Source organism: Lycium barbarum, chromosome 12 (assembly GCF_019175385.1).
Source record: "Lycium barbarum isolate Lr01 chromosome 12, ASM1917538v2, whole genome shotgun sequence".
Taxonomy (NCBI): domain Eukaryota; kingdom Viridiplantae; phylum Streptophyta; class Magnoliopsida; order Solanales; family Solanaceae; genus Lycium; species Lycium barbarum.
This window is the reverse complement of record NC_083348.1, coordinates 35098481-35109356: the sequence shown is the minus strand read 5'-3', so window position 1 is coordinate 35109356 and position 10876 is coordinate 35098481. Positions and strand designations below refer to the sequence as shown.

Here is a 10876-nt window from a genome sequence, read left to right as displayed (position 1 = left end):
TACTTGGTTTCTTTTCCTTATAATGTAAGGTATATATTTTTGTGCTTTAGGGACGTGTTGTTGATCCATTGAATCATCCGTGATTGCCTGCTGTACAAGTTAAACATGTAAAAAGGGTTTGGTTGGTCGACTGGCTCTGCCCGGATGGGTTAAAAAATGTCTAGGGCCGGCCCCACCTATCCCACGGGCTGTTCTGACCAAGGACCAGTGCTTGGCCCGTGGTCTAGCCGACCTGGGTTCACTGTTTTCTTCTTAAAAGTAGGCAATGGTCGGATTTTTGACTTTGCCCATGTGTCTCTGGAATTAGCTCCATTATGACATTTCCTCACTTCTTGAGTTTCAGAAATGAAAAATTACCTTTTTAAGTAACTATGTACTTATTACTGCACACGAGAAATCACAATTATCGTCAACCCTATTATTTGCTCAATTTCTTATTTATCTCAAAATTCTCATTTTTTAACACTTGGCTTGTGAGTTCTGCAAATCAAGTATGAATATGGTCTTAAGTAGTTGCAACGTTTTTTGTACTTTCGCTTCAAAAAGATTAAAACTGCTTCTAAAAAATTATACAAATACAACATTTTCATAATTTTAACTTTTTAATTAAACAAATACAACTTTTTACCTTCCTAAAATATCAAACACAGTGGAAATATTATATATATTATATTATATCACCAACACGCACAAAATTCTCAAATTCCAGAGAATCCCAAAATGAATCTCTGCTTTTCACCTATTGCTGGGTATTTCTGCATACAAAATCCTCAAAATCCCAAGAATGAATTTCTTCTTTTCCTTGATATTAATGTGTTCACCTTGACAAACTTGTGCCTCTTCCGTATGGGCCCTCCCCAAGATCCAAGAATCCCTAAAAATCTTGCCTTTTCAATTAATTCTCCCGAGAATCCCCAAAAATCTTTCCTTTATATCTTAATTTTCCCAAGAATCCCTCGACTATCACTAAATGAAAATATACCCTAAAAAGTATATGGTATATTCAAATTGGTATATTTAACTGAAAAGATGATAACAAAATATTTGTGAATATAATAATAGAAATTAGTATATTACATATAGTATATAATATAATAATATTATTTGTGTATATAGTATATAATATTACGATATACCTAATATATGAATATGTGCCAACCAATTGTACTCTACAATAACATATAAAATATACAATATACAATATATAGAAAGAATAATATAATTACTTATGGATTACCACTAAAATAGGATCTTTTTAATAATTGACACCCCATCCCATAAAACTTGGCTTCCTTTCTGCCATCACATATTAATTATTCAATTTTTTTTCTTCTCTTCCATGAAATAGGAAAATTAACTCAATTAAATTTATATTTGCAATATATGCCTAATATATACAATAATGTATGTGGTCAAATATATACACGCGCGGGCACACACACACTTTTTGTTTACTATACATCAGAAATTATTTTATATGTAGTATATACTAGTTAATATACATAAAAAAATAATATTATATATAGTATATAATAGTGAAATATACGTAATATATAAGTACAAGAATATATATATTTGTTCAAGGAATTGTATAATATATATCATATAAACAGTAGTATACTATTTTATGGATTAAATTGCTAGCTGAGTATATTGGGATGTTTAGAAAAGTAATTAATGTGTTCTGATATGTATTTAATTTGGTTATCACTAATATGAGAAACTCCTTATTATTAGCATAACAACATTTTTTAATTTATGGTATAAAATCATACATATACCCTAAATATAGAGTATATATTGTAGATTATGTAATTCAGTTAATAGTTGTAGATTACGAAATATTTTACTTATTTACTTGTATTTATGTAACTTCCCCTTATATTTTGGTATATATGATGACAAGGCGGAGTATAGCAACAGAATGCTTTAGCTTTTGCTATATTGAATGTATGTACGTAGTGTCTAGAGTTTAGCTATTTACTAGTACATCATTTTCTCTCAGCCTGCCGGCTCATGATAATACTCTTGCAATTTTTTTTTTATTTTTTTTAAAAAAGAGAAAATTTAGGGCCTACAATTGGGGTTTGTAAATCGCTTTCAATTCTTAAAATTATTGACTACTCTATGTTAGTCCTAAGCTGGAAAATGCATGGCAATCTACACTCCAATCTATTTGCTGATACCTAATTATTTCTTGATGGGTTATAAATAAAGACATTATCACTCTTAATCATAGAGTTTTAGTTAGATCCAACCACCAATTCAATTTCATTTAAAGTTCCACAGCTACAATTACCGTAATTCATTCATGTTTTTTTTCCCCAATACTAGATCAGGTATATATATCTAGTCGAGTTCCTTTATTTTGTACAGTTGCCATTAGATCGTCATAATTCAGCAACACTGCCTACATCTTTGATTGAAAAGACCACTAGCAGCAAGGACTGAAACTAAGAAAAGACAGCAAGAAAATTCGGTTGAAACACATGTTTTAAAACAGGAAAGGCCCCCACTCGTGCATGTACACAAGCAATACATATATAACATGTGTCTTTTACATCAAATTTATTGTTCAATTTCAACCACGGCAAAATGCATGCATGGCTTACGGATATAATTTTCCGGTTTAAACATGCTAAATGAGTTGACGTTAACTAATTTGGAGATATTTACCCGATGTGTTCAGGCGGTAAAAAATAATCGCTCAAATATTTTCTAAAGGGAATTTTTTTGTCAATGAATAATTGAATATAGATGGTATAAATTTGTCCATTCACAGGTTCGATTGATCAAAGTTTTCTAGGGTAAAACTTTAGGAAATGAAAGGATTGTATTTTCTGGGCGTTTTGACAATTTAGAGAAGTTGTAGCCTTCACTGGACCTCCATTGCAGTCAGTGAGCTCCACGCCGAAATTCTTAAAACCTTGATATGTCTCAGCTGCTCGAAATTTACCTCTAAACTATGCAAAGTAATCCAAATTTGCCCATGAATTATGCGTTAGTGTTGGAATTAGTCTTAATAGTTGATCATTAGTCACAAGAGCGGATTAGCCCATTTTTGTAAAGACAAGAGTAATCTGACCCCAACTATTAACTGAGTGCAAATCTAAACCAATTCACATAGTTCAATTGGCGAATATGGACATTTTCTCAAAAATAAATAATTCGACTCTTGTATTTCAAATTGCGTAAAATAAAATAGAATGAGAAAACAAAAACTTTTTTTGCGGACACTTATTTTTATTTTTGATTTCAGCGTACTTTTTCTATTTTCAAACATATATAGGGTTGTAGGTAGTAGGCAAATGGGTTGTTGCATACTTCAACTGACTAGGGCCCGTTTGGCCTTGAGAATTATTCACTTTATTTGAAAATCAGCTTTTGGTCATGAAAATTTCAAATACAACTTGAAGTTATAATTGAAATTTGGAAAACGCCTAAAACCATGTTTTCACTTTCAGTTTTGGACCATTGCATTTATTATTTCTTATTTAAATTTTACTCTTATTTTTTATTTTTATAAAAATGACCCCATTTTTATCAACCACCAAACTATTGCATGCTCTACTACCCATGACCCAATATCTTGAAGGAGAAAAGAACACAGATTTCCCTATTCAGGCAAAATAGTTACACGAAAATGCCCCCTCTTACTTTCATGCCCCCAAAATTATCCGATGTCCAACATGATATCACCCTATCTCTTATATACCATGATGATATCACAAATGACTTCTTTTTTTGGTTATTAACTGATCTTTTTCATTAATCAACATTCAGAATTACAAACCCGCGGCACAACTTTCACGGCTTGCTAGTCCTGCTACTACTCGCATTTACAAATAAAGTAGAAAAAGAACCTAACCCAGAACACAAGGCTTTGAATCATGGTCCTTATTGCTACCGGGACTCTAACATTACATACATATACTATTTCTCTCGCTAAGCTTTCCCAGGATCTTGTTTTCTTCTACAAAAATTCTTTGGTTTCTCTCAATCCAAATTGCATGTGTAAACTCAGTATAGACCATCCTGTAGCTGGGGCCTTTGTGATCTACATTTGGTCTTCAATATTGTCCACCTGATGTGTTGTTCCCAATCTATAACATAGTACACTTGTATATGGAGCCATTGTAGTAATCTGTCCCAGAGTTTTTGTGAATATGGGCACTGGACATATAGATGGCCTCTAGATTCATTTTCCACGGAACATAGGCAGCATTTGGGATCCACATTCATTCCCCAAGAAGCTAATCTATCTACTGTCATCAACCTTCCATGTTGTTGCAACTAGAGAGTAAATATTGCTTTAGGTCGAGCTGCATCTTTAAACATAAAACTCTTCCATCTCATTCTAGGAAAGTCCCCTATCAGCTACAGGTAGATGCTCTTGATTAAACCCTTGGTATTAGCTGCATTAATGCGAACCTGGTTCAAGACTGTTCTAGCTTCCAATAGCTTTCTGATCATCCAACAAGCCTGCTTTGGTATCTACTGCCCCTTGATATAATAAGTATGGATCCACTTAATCCATAGCTTATCCTATTTCTGAGTGATGTCCCAGCAGCTTTGAGCAATGGCTGTTCTATTCCACACTTTGATGTTGATCAAATTTAATCCACCATCAGATTTGGGCAAACACACCTGATCCCATGCAACCAAAGCCTTTTTGTTATTGTGTTAACCCCTGACCATATATAACTTCTACAATGTGCATCAATGGCCTTCATGACCTTGGATGGTATGACATACAACTGGGCCCAATATGTTTGCATTCCGAAGATAACTGATTGAATTGAACAAGTTGTATTTCCTGCATAGGATAATTTCTTAGCAGTCCAGGATGTAATTCTGGATACAATTTTCTCTGAGTGGGATCTATTAGGCGAAGGTAAGTTTTTTAGTCGATAAAGGAATCCCCATATATCTGAAAGGCAATTTCCTCTCTGTGTATCCCAGGAACTGCAGGATCTCATCCTTTTCCTCCTGTTTAACACCACCAAATTAGACATTGCTTTTCCCCATATTTGCTTTGACACCAGAAGCAACTGAGAATTTGTCAAAACGTTGAAACAATTGCTTAACTGATTGAACATCTCCTCTTTCAAATAAAAGCAAATCGTCAGCAAAACACAAATGTGTTATATCCAATTTATCACATCTCGGATGGTATTTAAACAGCCTATTTTCCTTCAATTATGCCAGTGCCCTACTCAAATACTCCATGGCAATAACAAATAATAAAGGTGACATTGGGTTACCTTGTCTGAGACCTCTAGCTGCATTAAATGAAGGTGTTGTTTCCCCATTGGCCATTATAGTGTAATTAACTTTATGAATGCACTCCATAACCCGTTGAAGGAATTGAGAAGGAAACCCCAAAGCCTGCATCACTTGCTCTAAATAATCCCACTCTACAGAGTCATAGGCTTTCTGCAAATCTATCTTAAGCATGCATCTTGGAGAAGTTTGTTTTCTGTTGTAGGCCTTAACCAGCTCATGGGCTAACACTATATTATCTGCAATCTTTCTGCCAGGTATGAACCTGCCTATGTCTGACTAATGATGCAATGATCACTTGTATTCTAGAAGCTAAAACCTTTGAGATCAGCTTATACAACACAATGCAACAGGCAAGGGTCAATTTTTTTTTTTTTTTTTTACAGTTATTGGTCTTTCAGTTTTTGGTATCAGTGTAATGACAGTGCAATTAATTGGTTTATGCATCTTGCCAGTGTGGAAGAATTCCATTACTGCTCTGATGATATCCTCTTTCACTATTGATACGAACTTGGGAGAAACCTGGAATCAATCAACAAGCGTGGAAATTAAAGATATCAACAAATCAATAGAAGACAGCATATCTAAAGCTAGTAGAGAGCACAGACGAGGAAGAGAAAAGGACTAACAGGGAGCTGTATAAGAAAGCGAGGAAGGAGGCGAAGTTAGCGGTTACGACAGCTAAAACGGTTGCTTTTGGACGCTTGTATGAAGATTTGTGCGAAAAAGGGGGGGACAAGAAGTTGTACAGGCTAGCCAGAGTGAGGGAGAGGAAGGCTCGGGACCTGGATCAAGTGAAGTGTATCAAAGACGAGGGAGGGAAATTTTTAGTAGAGGATGCCCTTATTAGACGTAGATGGCAGTCCTACTTTCATAAACTCCTGAACGAAGAGGGGGACCGCAACATAGTTTTAGGCGAATTGGAGCTCTCTGAGAGCCGCCGCAATTTTGGATTCTGCAGGCGGGTCAAGGTTGAAGAGGTCGAGGGGGTTATGCGAAAGATGAGTAGGGGCAGGGCGACCGGGCCAGATGAAATACCGGTAGAATTTTGGAAGAATGCGGGCAGGGGAGGCTTGGAGTGGCTTACGCGGTTGTTGAATGTTATTTTTACGACGACAGAGATTCCTGAAGAGTGGAGATGGAGCACCATGATCCCGTTGTATAAAAACAAGGGGGATATTCAGAACTGCAACAATTATAGGGGTATCAAGCTGTTGAGCCATACGATGAAAGTTTGGGAGAGAGTGGTGGAAGCGAGGATGAGGAAGTTAGTTTCTATTTCGGAGAACCAGTTCGGATTCATGCCGGGACGTTCGACTACAGAAGCCATTCACCTGGTGAGGAGGTTGATGGAGCAGTATAGGGATAAGAAGACTGACTTGCACATGGTGTTTGTCGACCTTGAGAAGGCTTACGACAAAGTCCCAAGAGAGGTGTTGTGGAGATGTCTGGAAGCTAGAGGTGTTCCTGTAGCATACATTAGAGCGATTAAGGACATGTATGATGGAGCCAAAACCCGGGTGAGGATGGTTGGAGGTGACTCGGAACACTTTCCAGTCACGATGGGCCTGCACCAGGGGTTCGCGCTTAGCCCCTTTCTGTTTGCTATGGCTATGGACGCTCTGACAAGCCACATTCAAGGAGAGGGTACCTTGGTGCATGTTGTTTGCAGATGACATTGTGCTTATTGACGAGTCGCGGAGCGGTGTTAACGCGAGACTGGAGGTTTGGCGACAGACTCTGGAGTCGAAGGGCTTCAAATTGAGTAAGACTAAGACAGAGTACCTAGAGTGCAAGTTCAGTGATGGGAGTCAAGTAGAGGACGAGGACGTGCAGCTGGATACACAGGTCATCCCGAAGAAAGAAAGTTTCAAGTACCTGGGGTCGATCATCCAAGGGACTGGCGAGATTGACGACGATGTCACACATCGTATTGGAGCGGGGTGGTTGAAATGGAAGCTCGCATTGGGGGTGTTGTGTGATAAGAAGGTGCTGCCTATTCTAAAGGGAAATTTATACAAAGCAGTGGTTAGACCGGCTATGTTGTATGGGACGGAATGCTGGCCAGTTAAGAAAACGCATGTCCAGAAGATGAAGGTAGCTGAGATGCGGATGCTGAGATGGATGTGCGGGCATACCAGGAGAGATAGGATTAAGAATGAAGTGATTCGGGATAAGGTGGGTGTGGCCTCTGTGGTGGATAAGATGCGGGAAGGGAGGTTGAGATGGTTCGGCCACGTGCAGCGGAGATGCGCTGATGCGCCAGTGAGGAGGTGTGAGAGGATGGCTGTGGTGGGCCTGAAGAGGGGGAGGGGTAGGCCAAAAAAGGCCTGGGGAGAGGTGATTCGGCAGGACATGGCGTTACTCCAGCTTACTGAAGACATGACCGGTGATAGGAGGGGGTGGAGATCGAGTATCAAGGTAGAGGGCTAGTAGGGGCTGCGAGGTTTCCTTTCTCGTATTAGGAGTATTTTTACCCTGCTTATATGTGTTGGTCCTGTCTATCTTTATTATTTTATCATGATTTCGTTGCTCTTGCTGTTTCTCATTTTCACATGGTTTTGATTTGCTTGTCCGTATCTGACTCTTTTCCCTTATTTTCCTTATTTTCCTCTGAGCCAAGGGTCTTTCGGAAACAGCCTCCCTACCTTCCAAGGTGGGGGTAAGGTCTGCGTACACTTTACCCTCCCCAGACCTCACGTTGTGGGATCCAACTGGGTTTTTTGTTGTTGTTGTTGTTGTTGTTGTTGTAACAAATCAATAGATGAGAATTGAAGAAATAGGAGATGAGAATAGAAGAAAGAAAGGACTAATCCAATTAAATCAACATTGAACTAATCCAAGGGAGAAAAGAAACTCAAACTCATATATGGACATTTAATCCAAGATTATCCAAGAGGGTTCAAAGTAAAGAGTTAAGGGAATCTCCCCTAATCTAATACTAGCTAACGTAACTCCCAAGGAGATCTGCTCTCAAAAGAGTTTCTCCAACATTCAATTCATCAATAAAGTCTCCTAATGAAATGGCACTTATAGTATTTATAATAACTAGCTAAGAAGACTACTAAAGCTATTACAATAATACCCTTAATGAAATAAGAGCCTTGTTTGGGTGGTCTTCTCAATGGATGATGGCTTAGCTTTTAGAATAGCCTCTTTGCATAACTAGCCACCATTTGCATAACTAGCCACCACCTTCCAAGCTATCTCCCATAGCTTGATCACCTTCACATATGGGTCTTCAATGGCCTCCAAAGGCTCTATCTCTATCATCAACGAGCGTGTAGTATGAAGATACACACTTGAGACCTCTTGAAGCACCTCAAATATGGTGGATGTGCTCCATGGAACATTATTGGTTTGAGGACGAGCTTCACCACGAATCCTAGCCCTCATAATCACCCTCGAGCCATCCGGTATCGTATCATCCTTCCCTTTTTAAAAATGATTCGTCCTCGAATCTAAACCTTGAAAGACCATAAGGAAGACAAACAACAACAAGGTCCTCGAAGCATGGGGGTTAATGTTAGAATAAACCAATCTACTAACATGCTAAGGATGCACAAACTTGTGATATAGCTAAGTATCAATAACCATCATGAATAAAAATCCCATACATGAGTCATCAAGAAGTTGATTCCTCCAAAGTTCATGAAATAAGAATAAAGTAAAGAATCCAATTGATTCAAAATACGAAGCATGCAATACTACTGACGAGCTCTGGGCATATAGAGTTTTTTTGCTCGTACTCTGTCAAATTATAGTATAGTTTAAGCTATCATCCCACAGAGATTGAAATCACCTAGGCTACAGATTTATATTATCCCGGTTACTAGATCAAATTGATGAAAAGAGAGTAGTGTCTTAAAATTAAGTACTTCAACAAAATAAGTAATGCCCAAAAGATTAAAAAGAGTTGGGAATAATTGAAGTCACTTGGTAATATTATTATTATTATTATTATTATTATTATTATTATTATTATTATTATTATTATTATTATTATTATTATTATTATTATTATTATTATTATTATTATTATTATTATTATTATAATACAATCTTAATTTAATACATTTCACGAAAGAATAATTGCTTATTGCTAATACAATTACATTTTTCTCACTTGGAAATAATCAATTAATAACACTCCTTGAGATAATGAATATTAATTAACTTACAACTAGTGAAAATTAAAAGAGAAATAATTCCTTGCCTGAATTTTATCATGAGGAGTAAAGACCTCTTGAGATTAGTCTTTAGATAAATAATCTTATTTGAGTCAATTCCTCCGTGAGGGTTAGAACTAAAAGAAATAATATATAGATATCCCTCAAATCAATACACTTATTTGAGTCAATCCCTTCGTGAGATTAGGACGAAAAGAAATAAGATAAAGATTCTTTAAATCAATAACCTTGCTTAAGTCAATTCCTTCTTGAGAATTAGATTTGGGAAAGAAGCAAGATCAACGATTTGGAATGATAGATAATTAAAAATTATTATTACTCTAATATTTTATGCAATAATTATGAAGTATTAATTTTGCTTCGTGAGAATTACAAAATTAATACAAGAATAACCACAACATAAAGTATAATAGAGTAGCGATAATAATTAGGAAAAGTCTGAAATTCCGACACTAAGTAAATATGAAGATAAAGAACTTCCGGACAAGGAATAATTAAAATAAGATAAATACTATAATAACATACCAAGCTTCATCAACTATTTCCATAAAGATATTACTCCATTAAGGAGTATATAAAAAAAAAGATCTACTAAAGGATAAAAATAAAAAAGATAAAGATAAAAATAAAAATAAAATAAAAATAAAAATAAAGAGCAAGAACAAAGCTAGAGAGAAAAGTGGTTATTCTCCTACTAGTCTAGATGTCTTCTATACAAAGAGTTGCCTTCTATTTATAGAAGTGAATTTCCTCATTAAATGTGAAAATGTAGTGTGAGGGAGATGTATCTTGAGAAGATATATTTTGAGAAAAATATATCCTTGAGGAAGATGTAACTTCACTTTTTGTATTGTGAAGTGGATGTGTTGCAATCTCCTCTTTTCTTTCATCTTTAGTTATATTCATGGCTTTCTTATTTCCTGCAAAATATTGTTAGAAAAAATAGAATTGAAGTATTATATAACTTCTTTATTTAAAACAGTATAGTTTTAAGTATATAAATATATGTATATTTTATATCCATCAACTACATTGGTTCTAGAAGACATGAAGCACACATTTGATCCTTATTTTTCAAACAAAAACACCCCTAAGGTAGTGCCATGACTAAGTCACACAAGGCATCACCGGGGTCAAAAGGGAAAAATATCCAAATAGCATGGTCAAGAAAATAACTGCATACACCATTAGAACCTTCTCAACATAAGATGCACTCCTATTACAAACATGAAGATCATCATATGCAAAGAGATAGCAAAGAAAGGTGTCATGCAAAAAGTTCCTCATCTATGGCGTCCTCAAGTGTAGCCTCACTACTAGGTTCGAGGACAAGATCAAGCATAACACTAAGATTTTGAACACACAAGGAAGAATTAGAGATTTGTAGACAAGTTTCACCTTCC

General features: G+C 36.2%; 1 protein-coding gene across 1 annotated transcript; it reads left to right on the top strand.

Annotated features, from left to right (window-relative positions):
* Window positions 1-6632: 6632 nt before the first annotated feature.
* On the top strand, window positions 6633-10266 carry LOC132624192 (uncharacterized). Its single transcript, XM_060339010.1, has 3 exons — window positions 6633-6819; window positions 6956-7272; window positions 10246-10266. Exons 1-3 carry the CDS (start codon window positions 6633-6635, stop codon window positions 10264-10266), a joined length of 525 nt encoding a protein of 174 aa, XP_060194993.1.
* The last annotated feature ends 610 nt before the right edge of the window (window positions 10267-10876 follow it).